The sequence below is a fragment of the Neolamprologus brichardi genome, chromosome 6 (genome assembly GCF_056152115.1).
Source record: "Neolamprologus brichardi isolate AB-2024 chromosome 6, ASM5615211v1, whole genome shotgun sequence".
NCBI lineage: Eukaryota > Metazoa > Chordata > Actinopteri > Cichliformes > Cichlidae > Neolamprologus > Neolamprologus brichardi.
The window spans coordinates 29,492,087-29,509,782 of record NC_142109.1 but is presented as its reverse complement, the minus strand read 5'-3'; the positions used below and the strand labels follow the sequence as shown (position 1 = coordinate 29,509,782).

The following is a 17,696-nucleotide window of genomic DNA, read 5'->3' as shown; positions in this document are numbered from 1 at the left end:
GGAACTCGCTGTGTGTATGTTTGAATAATGAGAAGAGGCAGAAATAATGCTTGTGAAATTTATTAACGCAAATCTTTTTTGGTCCCTTCAACAATGTGACTGTTACAGCAACTTTAGGTGCAGCACAGTGGTAAAACAGTGCAGTACAGGGAGGGGAGGGGGAAATTAGTTGGGCAGTTTAAAAAAAGAAAAAGGTTAAAGGACACTGCTGAATACATCAACTTCCTTTGACAAGAAGAACAAATGTGCAATATTAAAGTTCAAAGTAAGACAAGGTGAGATACACAGGCAAAGAAGAAACTTGTTTAAACCACCATGCAAACGCCTCACATTCATTAAACCAAAACTATGCATAAGTGCATATGTTGACTGGTATAAGAGCCTTTCATTGATGTAACTGAATCAAAGTGAAAACTAAATAAAATCAGAGGTAGTTGTCACTGCAGTACACCGAGGAGCTGCTAGGGTTTGCTCAAATTCACTAAAAAGTAATGTCTTCATTTCTCATATGCATTTTAAGCTAGTTTCTATCATTACCACTTCTAAATAATGATTTTGAACCAATGAGTCTTTAATCAAAGTGGCTTCCAGACAGTCAACAAAACCCTACAGGAGAGATAAACAATAACAGCCATAATTAAAATCATTTTGATTTGTATGTCAGACATTTTGCTGAGTTGTTAGGGGAAATTTTTCAATTCATGTCTGACAGAAAGACTCATGTTATGCTTCGAACACTGACTAAACAGGCAGAGAACGCAAACAAACTGATTCAATGGGCTGCTGCCCATTCTCTAAACTTTTCTCTGAACAAAAACAGCTTCAACCCTCTGACTTCAGTGGCACCCTGGTCGTGCTCGACGTCACAGGCAGTCAACATTGTTTGGTGGCAATTCAGTAGCCAGCAGCCTGGTAAATGCTCAAGACAAATGAAATTTGAGAAAACTAACCCACAACAGTAAGTTAAAACTGCTATTAAAGCGGGTGGGGAGGTAAAGATGGTGAGTCCTTTCAGCACCGGGGCAGATACAAACCATTGTAAAAGCCCGGCAGATTCCAGAGAGCCTCAGAGGGGCCTCTGTGTGCACATCAATCTGTTCAGGAGGCTTCCCAGAGCCCCCTATGCTGTTCCTCAAACCCATCACCCATCACCTTCTTTCCCTAAAAACTCAACTATTCAGTCTCATTAAAAATCATAAGCTCAGGAGTGCTCACCGCTCCCCTCAAGATCGCAGACCGAGTGGATCACCAGTGATACAGCGGCGACCAGCTCCAAGGTTAAAGCAACAAACCTTGAGCACTTACAGTATACGGCAGCTGCATGGGGTGATGCCAACTCTGGGATCTAAACATCACGGTGGAAATAAAGACTGGTCTTAAAGAACGTCTTTACAATCCTTCTGTTTGCCTCTGCTCCTCCTGGAATTACACCATGCATAAACTCAGTTATGCACAACATGCACATTTCACACCACCTACTCCAGTGTAAACCACACACACAGACAACATACTAAAACAAACACACACACCCCGGCTGCTGACTAAAGACAAAGCTTAAGTCAGTTTCTGCTGCCTAAGCACGCTCATGGCTGAAATACTGAAGTGCCTTTTTTTTAAATAACTTTTGAGGCCTTCGTTAGAGGCCCTGAAGACACAAGCCAAAGTCTTTGCTATAAATTAAGTGAACATACAACAATAAAAGTTCCGGAGAGCAGCGATTGTTGCAATACCAAAACTGTTCAAAGACCGACAGCTTCCACAACACAGTCTTAACAGTTAAGACCTGGTTTCTCTTTAGTCCCACCATTTAATTGCCACTCAATCCGCTACACAAATAAGCCAAGCTCTTCTACCGGTGACCAAATACTCTACACAGTACAAAAAGGAACTGAAAACACTATGCTGAGGCTACTTCATTACACAGACAAAATACAGAAGAATACCTGATTAAAAAGCAATTTCTTTAGAAACCTGAAAGAAACAGGTGGATGCTTCAGCTGCTAGTTTGGGTCAACATATCTGGGGTTAGCTACAAAGAAAGTTCTAAATGAAATTTTATATCTTGGAGATAAAGCAAGGAAGTATTTATGAAGGTTTCTCAATGTGGTTCATCAACAAAAATCTCTTTAAAAACCTTCTGTCGTGTATTTTTGTAAACAGTGAATACCTACACTTCTTTGATGTAATACAGAAAACCTAGTTACTCATCCCTAGCATTTCTCCCATTGTTTTCTACCACTTTGTTCACAGTGACAACAAACTCAGCTCATTCACTGAAAGTGTTCGACACAATATGGCTCTAAACTGAAAATGCACAGTCATGGATATTAATTGCCCTTGGGAGGAAACTAAACACACGTTAGAGCAGATGACATTTGGCAAATCAGAGAATTGCAGAAAGTCTGCAAGAAGCAAATCAGTTTGGTGAACTTAGAAGACTGAACTGAAAAAACAAACTAAAATGGCACAAATGTGATGACGAAGAATGCAACAGCCTGTTAGGACATAAAGGGTCAAGACCAATGCTCTTCTGTGTTATGTGTTTAGTGTAGCCGTTCAACTCTTTTATTTAGAGTTACACTGTATGTAAACTTGTATTGCTGTATGTGAGACTGTATGTGTATATATGAGAGGATCAGAGGCCTGCTGTGAATGAGAAGTTGGCTGCTAATTTGATTCTACTACGTGAAGCTCTTCTGCTGGGACTGTCCATGGACAGGAGGGTCTTTGTGTCAGGTGGTGGTGGTTCTCTGGGGTCTGCAGAGTCATCTGTGCTGCCATCACGCTTTGCAGGTAGATCAGCTGTGACGTCTGCCAGGGCCACCACATGTTCAAACAATACAAACAAACAAGCTCACACTTAACTACAGATGGAAAAGGTGCAAATAAGACTGAGCCTTTTAATTTTATACCACAAAAACTGTATAAATCAGATGGACCACCTGTTGGTAGTGGAGGAGTTCTCTCCTCAAAGTGAATCAGATCTGCCTGCTGGACGACAACGGGGTCGGGGTGAAGCTGAGGCGACGGTAGGCAGGATGGAACAGGGCCACACAGCAGGTCCACTGGAGACGACAGACACAGCAGCTCTGACTCTGCAGCTGCATCAGCACCTGGAAGATAAAACAAAATAAAATCAATTAAAAAGGCTGGCCAACACACGAGGTCTCGACAATAGCCAATTAGGAGGAGGAGAGGATGATGCAACAAAAAAACTGAAAAAAGGCATTGAGCTTTTTTCGCCATCATTTTTTTTTGTAAAGCTAAGAAAAAGCTTGTTTCAGAACTCCTGATTTTCTTCAGTATATCTTTAAAGACTACAAAAACCTTGAGCAGTCATGTGTGACTTCCATTACCTGGACTCTGAGCTCCAGATGTTGCACTGCTAATCGGGCTGTCTCTTGGGCTCTCGGTGTTCTCTGGCTGGGGGCTGTTGGGAACTGAACAGCTTGGTTTTGCTACAACACACAGACAAAGCACTTTAATTACAATTTTCTTACAATGCACAGCCGTCATCTCATGAAATCACAACCCAAAAATCACCTTTTAGTTTGATCACTTCAGTCAGCTCAATGGAGCATGTCAGTAACCTAAAGTTCAATCTGAACTTTCAATGAGAAAGACTCCCAACACCTTTACCTTTCATATCGTTCTTCAAAACGATAATCCTCTTGTGACCATGCCCTTTGATCCAGATCACCTGATGAGAACAAATCAGAAACTGAATGGTGAGAACTGAGAAATGAACAAGTATCACAAAAGTTCAAGACATTAACAAAAGCGATCAATAGAGAAAAGGTTTAAGGGTTTATTTAGATCAGTGTTGCCCACACAAAGATTACTTGGGCTGGTTGCCCATGTCTATTATCAGCCACCAAAGCATATAAGGTTAAAAATATTTTCTACTATGAACACAACCATGTGCCATCCCTTTACTAGTGAACTGCTCTTCCTGTCTTGCATCCCCCCCACTATCTAGCGTTCTTGTCAGGTTGCCATACGGTGATATTTAATATTTATAACCTTCCCTAAAATGGATTTTTTGATTCAAGCTCCACCATCTTAGTGACATTAGTCCGTCTCCTACAAACTGGAGGTCCAATCTCACCAGAACCTGCAGCAGGTGGAGAACTACTTCATACATGTCCTGAACTCACTAAGCTGAGTTCAGAACTCTGACTACTATCATCAGTAGGTGAAGCTGAATTCATCCACATAAGGAGATTTTTGAGGGGGAGCTGAGTTTTTGAAGGAGAGAAACAAGTAAATAAAAGCTGTTTGAGAGTCCACACTCATATGCACACATAAGTCCATGTCACAAATAAGGTGCGAATCTGAATGAAAGACTGTTCATGTTTTAGAATGATTTCTTATAGAGGAGCTCCAGTCTCTACTGCAGTAACTATACCTGTGGAATCGCACTGAGCAGCTCATCAATGCTGGTGTACCCACAGAAACGTGGATCAAGGCTGCAGCCTGTGAATTTGTTGTATGCTCCCTGGAACTCAGTCAGGAAGATCTGGTTGTAATGGTAGGTGTGGAGCAGCGCGCGTACATTACGAGCAAACTGGTAAAGCCTGGTTAGCCTCACAAATTCTTCCCCATGACTGCTGGCAGCTTGAGTGGTATCATCAGTTTCCTCGTGGTACAGCTGTGAAAAGATGATGATTATGGATGAAGCACAGTAAAAGTATTGAAAAAATAATAATCATCAAAGAAAACTCTCGTACTCACCTCGACCAGGTATGGAAGGCTCTTAAGTAACTCGCTGAGAGAAAGGAACCCATATTCACATGGGTTTAGCGCAACTCCGTGAACGCTTAGGTAATACTGGCTCAGCTCCTCCACCTTCAAACCTTTGGTGACGTTCTCATCTTCCTGGGACATGAGCAGTGCCAGTAGCTGTGAGGTCAGAGAGCGCAGAGACTTCCTGTTGATCAGCTGCACTTCCCGACCATCCGCGCCATCCACCACCTTTCAAAAAATGCACAAAGTGGGTAGTTAAGAATATCTGAAAATGTGCCTTAAGTTATATGAAATGAGACTTTTTACTGTTTACTGTGATTTTAAAAACTTTATAACCTCCAGGATGACTGACAGGACTTTTGTGCGAAACTTCATTTTGTGCGTTTAATAAACTGGCTAATTTATAATGAAGACAAAACCCCTGAGACAACAAATCTATTAATTTTATTTTTAGCAGACATGACCACATGCTTCTGCCTTTACAAAAAAAAAAAACATCTGACTGTCAAGTGAAGCTCTATTTTTATTATTTTATTAAACTAAGCAACAGCGAGCTTCTCAGCAGATAAATTTACACAGCTTCCCCTGAGGATGTTTTCTTCTTTACCTTGACAACATGGCAGAGTTTGGTCAGCAGAGCAGGCAGGGAGCTTGCGTCCAAGTCCTGCAGGCGTAGCCCGTAACCAAAGGTTTTGCTGTACTCCGTGAGCAGCTGGCTCACAGGCAGACTGGAGTTTTTCTGAGCCCGCAGCAGCTTGACCAGCTGAGCTGCCAGAGCTTTGATACGTTCAACCTCAGTGAGAGACAGCACTTTCTCCTCACCGCACTCCAGCACCTGATGAAGGACGAGGGCATTAAATGGTAAGTTTGCTTTTCATGAAGACCAAGAGTCCCAGACATCATAATTATATTTACAAAGACAGTTCTATCCAAGCACTCAAGGGAGAATAAGAAACCAGGCCTGAAATCAAAAAGGCATGGCAAATCCTCTCAAGTGAAAAATAACCCCATGCCATTCGTTCCCAGAAGTCTCATCACCAAAGCAGCATCAGTTCACTGTGACTGATGCTGGCAAAACTTCTTATGCTGTGTACATACTGGAAGTGATTCGATCGTCGTGCATCGCCTTGAAGCTGCCAGTAAACGTTTGTTTAAACTCCCTTGTAGCTGAGCACTGACGAGTGCACAAAAGCAAAAACCTACTGCACGCCACACTCACCATCAGGACATCAGGGATTGCCTCAAAGAGCTCAATGAGCTTGGTGAACCCATAGTGGCTGAGCTTACACTGGCGACCAAAGTGGTGGTGGTAAGTTGGTATAAACTTGCTGAAGGGCATTCGACAGTGAGGCTGGTGGCGAAGCAGGTCCACCACCTCCTTCCCAAACTGCTTGGTACGCTCCAGTTCTTCCATAGTACGCTCTAGTAAAGAAAAAAAGAAAATGACTTTAGTGATAGGCAACCAAAATGAAATGCATCATTAAAAAAAAAAAAAAAAAGGTTTCTCTGGTTAACAGTTTCTGCAGGTAAGTAGATCCTTTTTTAAACTCAAGTCTAATGTGCTTTTAAATTCTACTTCCAAATCGACAGTTATGCGCTCACCCCTCTTAGGAACTGAGATGACTGTGTCGGTGGGCTGTTGTGTGATGGTGATGGTGGTGTCAGGAATCTCCGTCAGCAGATCCATCAAATCACATATCCCATAGTCAGTTACTCTCCAGTCTCTGGAGAAGCACCTGATTCACAAAAGACTGCATTACAGCACCCACAACACTAATAATTCAAAGAGTTTTTCCGCTCCTATGAAACTAACAGACGTGTCCTATTTATGTTTAATTACCAATGGTATGCCTGCATGAAGTCCTTGATTGCCACTTGTTTGCTGGCTTGAAACTTAAGCAGTTTAAGCAGGTCTTGGGTGAAGCGTTTAACTTGAGCTCGGTGAGTTAGAGTCAGTAAACGCTTTGTACCCATACCCAAGATCTGTTGGTTAGAAAAGTTTAAAACGTATAAAATAAACAAAGACAACATGAACAAATACATTTGTTCAATCGGAAGATCATCACTGGGTGGTGCTCATTAAAAGTACCTGCAGAACATGTGGCACAGCCTCGAGGAGCTCCAGCAGCTTAGAGAAGCCATAGTCGGAGACGCGGCACTGCTTGGCAAAGTGATGATGATATGAGGGAATGAATTTGCTGATTGGCATTATGCATGACGGCTGACTTTTTAAGAGGTCAATAATCTCCCGGCTAAACTGGATGAGCTGTGGATTGCCGACTGGACTCTTGCAGCGTTGAATCCATGGCTCTGTGTGACAATTAAAAAAAATAAATAAAATTGTTAAGGTGAAATGGGCTGCCTTAGCTAAACGCAAAACTGTCTGATAACTTTACAAGAACTCATATCAGATGGTTAAAGAGTTTAAAACAAAACAAAAAACCAACAAAAAAAAAACCAAACAAACAAACAAGCAAACAAAAAAAAACACACCCAAGATGAGAGGTCTGAACAGCACTATGGAAAATGAAAATGAAACTCCAATAAAAACCAGATTTGTAAATGTACCTACCAGAGTTTGGCGCCGGAGGTTTATTGTTGATCCACTTGATGACTTTGAAACCATTTTGAGCTGTGACTACTGTGATACTGGGAACGCAGGTGACGAGGTGCTCCAGAGGAACACCACCTTCCAGTGACTCATTGCCAAGTTGAAGCGGTCTGAATTTTGCTGCATAACAGTCTGGAAAACTAAATGGAAATTAAACTTTTTAATTACTTTATAATGACGGAAAATATACTCTAACATTAAAAATGCGTACACGTAACAGGTAATAAACCAGTTCTTACCTGAGGAGTGGAAGTGTGCCCTGATGTGACTGCAGCAGACTGTGGACCTCTGAGGCTAGTGTGCTCAGAGACATCACAACAAATGGGATTTTATAGGAATCAGGGTCAAAGTCGGCCTCACTGCAAAAAAAGAGCAACAGTCAATGATGGAAAAAGGTCAGCTTACGCTACAATATAAAGGTTTCGAACTGTTGTATACCTGAAGTCCTGCAATGAATAGTGCTGTCTGCAGACAGGCTCATGGTACTCCAACTCCTCAAACACAACAGGACTCCCACTTGCTGAGGAGGAGCCCTCCTGGGATTGGGAAGATCCCAGTGGACTCTGACGTATTTGGCTGTTGGACAGAAGGCACACAAACCTTGAGCCTCCCTGCTCCCGCACTGCAACCAGCTCTGGGAGCCGATACAGATCGCCAACCACGAGCTTACGGGAATATCTGGAGAGAGAACGGCAGAGTTGGAGTATATACTTTTACTACATTTTTTTGCCATCTCATTTTTTGAATGCTATACTCAAACACCAAATGTGTATGCAAAAATTAGACAATGAGTTTAGAAGGATACTGACTTTTTCTCATAAATCTCAGTGAACTTGAAAAGAGGAAGGCAACTGGCAGGAGCATCTTGAAGAATGGAGATTATCTCTGGGCTATAAAATAACAACCACAAATGTCACCACGATAGACCAAACAACAATTTACATTTTAAAATTTCACAATGTAACCAACATATTAAAGCTCCAAACTAAACTATACAGAAACTGTACCTGAGCATGGCAAGAGATTTGTTGCTGCCACCAGTGATCAGAGACACCTGAATGCGTTTGCCTCCAATCTTGTAACGGTGTAGGCCGCTGACTGCACTAATGGCCTGCTGCAGGGACATCATCTGAATTGTGGCCTTCAGCTGGTAGTCAGTGTGGGGGCTAAGCTCCACACTTTTTACCTAAACAAAACAAGTTAGACCACAAAATGATTTTGAGAGGAAAGGGTAGGTAAAACATATACAAACTACTTAGATGTGAGCAGAACACAGATATGCATTGCATGAAATATTGGCATAGTTTGACTACGCTTTACCCTTCCGTATCGGGAGAATGTGTCATTTAAAGTTTGCTGCAGATCCTTGCGAGACATTCTGTAGTCCAGGTTGGCAACCTGGATCTCTGCTCCCTCTGAGAAAGGCTCAGAAGCTTCAGAACAAGGGCTACGAGGGGCAGCAATCAGAGGTGAGGAACGGCTGGATAGGCAAGGGGATGCACTCCTTATGTTAGAGAATGGAGAGATGCAATAAAAACATAATTAAAATTACATTTATCATTATGCATGGTTTATAATTTGCATGCAGCAGTAGGTAACCTGGAAGACCAGGAGCCCTGAGATAAGACGAGGGGGCTGAAGCTTCTGTGTAGGTTCAACTTGCTGAAGGCGGAGGGCGTGCTAATCTGGAACTCCCCTGAGTTCCTGTCCACTTGGTCAACAGGGGATTCAGTTGCACTTTGAGGGCTGGAGTCCTCTCTGCTATACAGAAAGATGAACAACAGGGACGTGACGCAAACATGACAAACATTTTAATTTTCAGTTGAAAATTTATTCCCGCCATCTCTGTGTGTACCTCTGGCTGTAGATGGATTCTACAGTGAGACCAGGCTTCGTTAGTTGCTCCAGTGCTCCAGCCTCACCATTATTCTGGGTCGAAGACGAGGCAGCACATCCCTTTTCCAAGTGCTGAAAGTTCATTCTGGCCTTCCCCTCCAAACTGCCCAGCTCCTGGATCAAGCAGGGAAGGCAGAAGTTAAGTTGTAGATATTGACCTGCTAGATAATGGTGGTATCCATCCTGTCCATGTGTGGAACAGGTGGTCAAGCGATTAGTTTAAGTTGTTACAAAATACGAATACAAGCAGAACAGAGAAAGTCAGAAAAGCCCATGGACTGCTGTTTAACTAGGGATGTACATTCAAAATGCCAAAGAAAGGAAGAACTGCTTTACCGTAGAGCTCATTTTCAGGGAATTTCCTGCATATTAAAAACAACAATAATAATAATTTATAATTAACAAAAAGGTTTTAGATTGGCACCAAAGAAAATCTCCAGGACTATGATCAAATATTTTAGACATTTTTTATTATTTTTCTCCAGATTACAATATTTTTTTGTTTATCAAACAGAAATTTCATAGACGTCAGTAGGGATGGGTATCGAAACCCGGTTCTTGTTGAGAACCGGTTCCCACTGTTTCAATTCCCTTATTGATTCCAGTCGCCCCGAATGACGTCACCATGTTGCGGAGCGTCATTTACCTGGCAGGAAACATGGCGCCTAAGTGGCTCAAACGCTCAAAAGTTTGGTTATACTTTACGAGAACAGATGACAACAGGGAAACTTGCAATACTTGAAAAGTAGATATTTCATTTAAGGGAGGAAACACTACGAATATGCAAAAGCATTTGCTCACAAAACACACGATAACCTTGAATTAATGTCATGTTTTTAATTCCGCTCCGGACTCGTGAATCTCAGCCCAGCAGCAGCGGTAACGTTTGCACGTCCTCTCCCGTTAATGCGGCAGGTAAATAATCAACTAACAGTGCATATTATGTTAGCGCGATCTGCCTTATTACAAAACCTGCCATTACTGTGCATTTAGGTGACCATGATGAGAGAGACAGACAGAGTCTGGCTGCCTCAGATGCTGGCAGTTCTCACTGCAGTCTACGGGTAGCATCTCCTTTCAGGCCAGGATAGACGAATGTCACCAAGCAGTGACTAAGTTTGTGGTAAAAGGCTTGCACCCATTTGCCACAGCAGACGGTAAGCGAATGTGTTTAATTGTAGGCAGGGACATTACTGGATATTCTCGTGTAATTGCTACAGAATAATTTATGTTATACTTTGTTATTGACCCCGTGACACCCCATTGAAGAGCCGTAGGCTGTGGATCTCTTAAGATCTCACTGTTGGGTTTGTAAGGCCATGTTACTCCTAAATTTCTATCTTGTTCAAAGAGAAGATATAAAACAAAGTTCTAAGCTAATTGCCCTTAGTGTTCTCCTTTTTAAAAAGAATCGATAAAGAATTGAATTGTTAAACAGAATCGAAAATGGAATCGAATCGTGAAAATCTTATCAATACCCATCCCTAGACGTCAGTTAAGTAACGCAACTACGTAACCGTGCTTGCTTATGTTCTAAACTCACCAAGGGCCCATACTGAGCCAAGGAGAACTCTTATTTTTTAATTAACTTAACTGCATTAAAGGGTGTAACACTGTAAATTGCTCTGATATAAAAGGAATACTGAGACAGTTCAAACTTTTCTGCTACTTGCCCTCGCAGCAATGAGGTGGTAGTCCCATAGAGTTTCTTTGTTTTATTGTGAGCCTCAAATATAAAAACCTCTAAGGCTTTATATTAAATAAAACAAAACAACAACAACAAAAAACCTAGGCTTTAATGTCTTCATTCAATTTTGGTGCTTAGAGAGAAATTTTAAATTACATTTTCTCCTCACTGTTTAACTACAAAGAGACTTAAATGTCCATCCCTAGTTAATTTATGGGTCAGCTTTTTCCCCCCGTTTGTCACACTGGTTACAAACAAACCAGAAAAAGAAACCAAATCGGCCACTAGAGGTCATTTTTAATCATAGTAGAAATCAGCACTGTCCAAATTTCTCCAAAAATAAATTCATTAATTTGAAAAATAGAAAAGAAAAAGCTTACAGCAGCACATAAAGCAGAACCTGGACAAAACACACAAACCACATCAGCACTGATATACTGAGCAAAACCACAGACAAAAAGCTATATGGCGTTCATGCATTAACACGATGACTGACGAGCAGGAGAGGAGTTGATTAATGAAGGGCAAGCAACACATATGACATGCTACAAGCTATTGCAGGCAAAAGGCAGGAGCTAACAGTTACAAGCTGTTAGTCAAAGCAGCAATTAGAAGGTCACTGGGGGGGGGAGAAGCTACAGTGATTTACAAAGCAGCCCAGACAAAGAGAGATGGCAATGGAGGCTGAGGGGAAGCAGGCACAGATGAGTCTGCTGACCTGATGGGGCTTGGCTGGAGCACCACCGGGAGGCCCACTGCAACCCCTCCTGGGGCTATAGGGCCTTTCAGCCACCGGACCAGGGGTGTGGCAGGGGCGGGTTGCTCGCCGTGGCCTTCTGGGTGACCTGGGTGTCTCCAGGGGCAGAAAAGAGAAGGAGGCTATAGATGGGGGGGGACCGAACATTGAATCCTGGGTTTGAGAGGTCCGGGCCAGAGTCTGAGGCAAGTGATGGGGCTGAGAACGAAGCTCAGACTCAGGACTTGCATCGTCTCTGGGCCGCGGGGAGAAGGAGAGGCTGATTCTGTGGCCAAACACATCCTCATTTTCCATTCGCTTGCGGGCACGTGTAGCTGCCTCAGGGCTGCCAAAGCGGAGGACTGCTGTGCCCTGGGACACACCAAGTACTCTGCCGCCACAGTTGTCTGACAGCCGGCGGAGCCTGAGCTTCACAGCGTTCCGCATGTTCTTGTCACAGTTGAGAGGGAGGTTGTGCACATAGAGGAGGTTGAAACTGGGCTGAAGGAGGGGAGGAAAAGACACCGCGGCTGTCTGGTTTGTATTATTTACACTCAGAAAATAAAACTTTTATTTATTTATTTTTACTTGGGAAAAACAAGTGGGAATGGCCGACAATATTAAAGATTAGCAACAATTAATGATTTCCAATTCCCACTATTAGATGAGTAACTGTCAATCTTGTGTGAAATTCACATTCCAGCTGCATCGCTCTTCACATTTGGCAAGTTGACATTAAAACGAGATTGTCCTTCGTTAATTTTGTTAGTGTATACTTACCTTAATAAAAGGACCGTTTAAAAAGTACTCTTAAAATCTTAATGAAGCATTTATGAGGCCTACCTGCGCTTTGACAAGCATGCGTGGTGGCAGATCTGCTGTTATCTCCTGAAAGGGCACATGGCTGTTGGCATGCTGCAGTAGAGCTGAAGAAGTATGGCTGCCATGAACCAGGATTACGTGGAAACCATGGCGATGACGCAGGTCACTCAACTCGCTTGCAAAATTCACATCAGCTGTTAATAAAAAGGTGACCTGTGTTATCACAAATGTATGTGTGGTAACATGGCTGTAGTTCATTACAGGTAATCAGAGGCGAACTTACAGGATACCAGTACAACAGTTGCAGGTGCAGTGTGCGTCTCAGCAAAGCGCCGTAGGCTCTGACGAAGTTTGTCATCTGCAGCATTCTTGGCTGTGGCATTAATATGTGCAACAGTAACCTGTAAAAGTACAATTATTAAGCGTCGGAATTATTCCTCCTTTTAGGCAGCGACTGAATACAAACTCAACAAACTGTACGGATATTTTAAAAGTGTGTGATGTGTTAAGACAAAAATCACAAGCTGAGCAGTCAAGCTAAAAATACTGAACGCACAACTTTTTAACCTCTCCAGGACAAGCTATACTTAATGATATAGAACCAATTACCAGCATGAAGAGAACTCAGTATCTGTATTGTCATAATTAGGGTAATTTCAGACTGATTTTATTGCTTGAATATTACCGATACCTGGCAGTTGTTGAGCTCTTGGATGACAGCTTTACTCTCCTTGCTAATATCACAAACGCAAATGAATTCTGCCTCACGATGACCCCGGAAGAAGCGGTTGCGAATTCGTTGGACCACAGCTCCAGCAGAGCGTCCACTGGGGACACTGCAGTTCTCAATGTCCCAAAAGACCCCGACCGGAGGAATGTTCTCGGGACCAGTACCCTCTGGTGATCCTAGCAAAACGATCATTTTAAAGCACACTCAGGTTTCTTGGAAGTTTATAGTTAATAAAATGAGTTCAGTTTTGTTGCCGATTTGTACTGCTGCATTACTGACTCCACTAACCATATTTCTGTCCAGTCTTGCCAAGGCTGGTTGATGGCATGAGCATTTTGCCATCGGAGAAGGTGCCACAGCCATTACAAATAGGAATAGGAATAGGAGCAGTCTGAGGAATAGGAACGCTTGGGTGCACCTTGTCGGACTCTGCCATCAGACCATTCATAGGCTGCAAAAGGGTACAAATTCAAGACGCTCAAACACACAAAAAAGCAACAGCAAGAAATATGAAAAGCGATAAAAGCTTAAATACACATGATTCAGCTCAACATTTTGTAAAAAAATACCTGCATCTTTAGGCCACACAAATTGAATGAAGAGAGATCAACGAACCTTAAATAAGCATTCCTGACAGTAGTGTGCCCCCTTCACACAAACAGTGCGTTCAACATTTAGGTGCATAGGATTAGAGAAGAAGTGTGCTGAAGTGGCTGTAGTAGTGATGGTGCTGGTGCTTGGGTGACCACCGACTATACTTCCTTGGGATCTTCTGGCTGATGCGCTGCAGTCCACACCACATGTGTAAAAGCCAGAAGAGGTCAGGCAAGAGCCATGCAAGCTAGCAGGTAAAGAGGAAACAGAGGGGAGAGAGGATGCCATCGGTGCTGAAGAGGGAAAGAGGCTGGCTTGACTGAAAGAAAGAGGTACAGCTGGGTAGGTGTGGAGAAGCCCTGAGCAGCAGGGGAGGTAGGGGTGTGATGAAATAGGTTGAGAGGTAGCAACAGAAGAGGACAGCTGAGGTTTGCAACCAAGACTGAATAGAGGATCAAAAGCTTCACCTCCAGTGCCACAGCTAAATTTATGTTTATACTGATGAACAGATGAGGCTACAGAACAAGGCCCGGACCTACTAGTACTGATCGGTGCTCCCAGAGACCCTGGGGCCATATAAAGCGAAACAACTCCCGCAGCGTTGCTGCCGCTACCAACAACACCTCTGCCACCCAACAACCCAAAGCCATCTGTGCTGTTGTAGTCACAGTGCTCGCAGATGCTTACTTTGGGGCTAGCCCCCTCTCGTTGCTGATGAGGTGGTGGCGGCTGTTGTTGGAGGGAGTCTTGTGCAAGCTGAGGGGGAGGCGGCGGCAAGCAGGGAGGAGGCAATGGGAGAGAGGACAGAGAGAAGGGCTGGGATAACTGGGAAGAGGAAGTATGGTGCAGTGGTGGAGGAGGGACATCTTTCAGATCCAGTACAGCCTTTCTGTTGTCCATGTGATTGCTCTGAATAAGAAGAAGAAAAAAAAAAAATCACTTCACATTAGTTCTGTAAATTTCTTGTGACTTCTCAAAGCCATAATAAAGACATATCTATATGAATTAAAAATATAAATAAAAGATTACAATATTTTAAAAAAACATCTAAAAAAGATCAACAAGCAAATGTTATTATTGGAAAAAGACAAGCTAAGTAAATACAAGATGAACTTTTTAAATGATTATTTTTATTTAGAGAAAAAAAGTTATCTAACACTACCAGGCCCTATGTGAAAAGGCAACTGTCCCCCCTTCTTAAATTAACTGATTAACCACATGTTTTGGAAAGCCGAATTCAGTTTCACTAGCCAGAGTCATGCCTGATTATTTTCAGGTCAGATGAATTGGCAAATTCTTCAAATAGAGCATGTCCAACAAAGCGAAGTAAGAAACTAGATCTCAAAAAGCAACATTATGCCACATTCTAAAAATACTCAAGAACAGATGAGAAAAAGTAACTTAAGTGTGTAAAGAATTACAAAGCCATTTATAATGGTTTGGAACTCCAGTAACCCATGACAAAAATCCATGAAGTGCAAATGGAGAAAACTTGGAACAGTGGTGAAACTTCCCAGGAGTGGCAAGCCTCCCAAAATTATGTCTTGACCCAGCATGTATAAAAAAAAAAAAAAACTGCAGGCCTCACTTGCATCAGTTAAAGTAACAGCACACATAAAACTATCAGCATTTTATAAAAAAAAAAAAAAAAAAAAGGAAGATAATATCAAAGGTGTGATGGCCTGGGGCTTCTTTGCTGCTTCAGGACATGGATGACTAGATGTGTAATTGACAGAAAGTCCTGAATGAGAATGTCCCCCAATCAGTTTGTGCTCTGAAATTTAGGTTTACTTGTTTTATGCAACAGGACAACGATCCAGAACACGGTAGTGAATCCACCTCTAAATGGCTCAAAGGTTTTGGAGTGGGCTATACAAAGTAGAGGTGGGAATCACCATACATCCCACGATACGATATTATTGCAATTTTTTAAAATATTTTGCGATATTCAGATTCTGTACATAAAGGTAAACTTTATCAATATTCATTTTATCTAATAAAGTCTCACTCTCAGTCTTTCTCTCATTTCAGTCAGTTATATTGTTGACAAACTGAACGGTTTGTATTACAGTCTAGTCCAACTTAACTGAATGCAACCATCTGGTACAATTATAGCTATTCTAAACTATGCAATTTGTGAAAACTATGCAGCCCCTTCAGCAACTGAAGAATTTGAAAGTAAATTAAAACAAAATATAATTTTACATTAAATAAAAAGTTTTAAACTTAATTAAAATAAAACATGCCTTAAATTAAAATAAGTAAACTGTCATGTTTATTGCTGCCATAAAAAAAGTTAAACACATTTGGACAGTGAAGGAATGTCAGGATTCTTGCTCAGAAAAGAGCATGTTCCAGTCCACAAAAACTTTTTTTGTAACATAATATTGATTTCTGCTGTCCCTGTATCGATACATTATTAGCAAACAAAATATCACGATACTACACAGTATCAATTTTTCCCCCACCCCTTATACAAAGCCTATATTTAAATTCAATTTAGATTTTTTGGCATGACCTTAAACAGCCACCAATGGTTGAATTAAAACAATTCTGCTACAAAAGAGTGGGACAAAATTTCCCCACAGTGATGCATCTCATTCCCAGTAAAGTGTTATCCACAAACACTTTACTGCTGCTCTTGCTAGCAAGGGTGGCACATAGGGCCTGGTAGGTTAGCTACCTTTTCCCTCACTTAATAAATTAACTCCTCATTTTAAACATTGCATTTTGTATTTACTGTTATCTTTATCCAATATTACAATTTGATAGATGTGAAACATTTAAGTGTGACAACTATTTCTTTTAGTACTCAGTAAGGGGGTAAATAACACTGCGCAGCAACAAAAAAAGAAAAAAAAGAAAAGAAAAGAAGTTTACATTAATGGTTTGATAACATACCTGAAATGTTTTCATTTTAATCTCTCATTTAGAAAACAGTTCAGTTTCTTCATTAAGCTCCATATGTCTGTACTGATAAATACATACTTTGTCTGTCTGATGAGGCGAGCTTGTCTCATGTGCGGAGAAGCAGTCCTTGAGCTTCCATAGCAGGGTTGAAGCCTCTGTTTCGGTGTGAGCGAGCCATGGGAAAGATCTAGCGCCACATGTTGATCTCTCCTTTCCCAGTCCTTCCATCATACGAACCACAGGAGTCTTTCACCATACTTGCATCTATCTCTCTTCTCTCTCATGCTTTCCCAAAGAAACGAAAGTTAAAAAAGTTTACTACAGTCATGCGGAATAATTCCCATATGCGACGTTGACACCGTGGTTAAAGTTCGTACCAACTCATTTATGATGACACAGATCGCAGGTGACTAACCGTGAGCCTGACAGTACAGCTTCAAAACATTACAGATAAATAAAAGGGTCATCTCCAACCCCAAACCTTTACAAATTCGACGTTTTTAACAGTTCCTCTTAGGCTAATGTCAGAAGCGAAGCAGTATGTAAACTAACCGATAAGATGATAACTTAGCTCGAGCTAGCTAACGTTACTTTCATTTAATTTACTCATTGGCTACGTCGGAACTGGCCTGCTAAGCCAACTAGTCTCACTACCGAAATCTAGCCATTAAAATAGAAACTTAATGGCTTGTCTTTAGCTATTTAAGCTAACAACTGGGTATTAATGTTTAGCTTGTTTGAGCGCACCTGCACATAGTTGCTCCCACAAGCTATCCTTCGAGATCCTTACGAGAGAACTGATACTGTTCGGTAACAGTGAGGTAATGCCAAACAAGCTGATTATTTACCTGAGAAGCTCGCGTCTTCTACATCTTCCTCAAAGGACCATTCCCTATCTATCTCCCTAGAAACGCGCACCTTTTTGTAACCTACTTCTGCCGGAAAGCAATTACTGCTGTCGTAA

The 17,696-nt window shown here is 41.9% G+C and overlaps 1 protein-coding gene across 5 annotated transcripts; it reads right to left on the bottom strand.

Annotated features, from left to right (window-relative positions):
* Nucleotides 1–44: 44 nt before the first annotated feature.
* On the bottom strand, nucleotides 45–17,696 carry marf1 (meiosis regulator and mRNA stability factor 1). Of its 5 annotated transcripts, none has more exons than XM_087842055.1 (27): nucleotides 17,581–17,696; nucleotides 16,811–17,017; nucleotides 13,844–14,731; nucleotides 13,517–13,679; nucleotides 13,190–13,404; nucleotides 12,782–12,899; nucleotides 12,520–12,692; nucleotides 11,659–12,177; nucleotides 9,213–9,367; nucleotides 8,957–9,118; nucleotides 8,678–8,861; nucleotides 8,365–8,543; nucleotides 8,167–8,247; nucleotides 7,796–8,035; nucleotides 7,597–7,716; nucleotides 7,319–7,497; nucleotides 6,836–7,056; nucleotides 6,587–6,729; nucleotides 6,349–6,482; nucleotides 5,966–6,168; nucleotides 5,354–5,581; nucleotides 4,735–4,974; nucleotides 4,409–4,651; nucleotides 3,640–3,700; nucleotides 3,357–3,458; nucleotides 2,943–3,113; nucleotides 45–2,811 (listed from the first exon to the last, which is right to left on the bottom strand). In XM_087842055.1, the coding sequence occupies exons 2-27, from the start codon at nucleotides 16,961–16,963 to the stop codon at nucleotides 2,636–2,638; spliced, it is 5,451 nt and encodes a 1,816-aa protein (XP_087698181.1). In that variant the 5' UTR covers nucleotides 16,964–17,017; nucleotides 17,581–17,696; the 3' UTR covers nucleotides 45–2,635. The 5 variants fall into 5 exon arrangements, with proteins under 5 accessions (XP_087698181.1, XP_087698183.1, XP_087698184.1 ...); XM_087842057.1 differs by having other exon boundaries at nucleotides 8,957–9,115; XM_087842058.1 differs by having other exon boundaries at nucleotides 11,659–11,793.

Bases quoted from the DNA above. Each gene is read 5' to 3' on its own strand.
- marf1 (XM_087842055.1), bottom strand. From the start codon at position 16,963: ATGATGGAAGGACTGGGAAAGGAGAGATCAACATGTGGCGCTAGATCT. The intron at 13,680-13,843 runs GTTCGTTGATCT...ACCCTTTTGCAG, and splicing joins GTCAGGAATGCTTATTTAAG to CCTATGAATGGTCTGATGGC. The intron at 3,114-3,356 runs GTAATGGAAGTC...TTTATCTTCCAG, and splicing joins ATCTGGAGCTCAGAGTCCAG to GTGCTGATGCAGCTGCAGAG.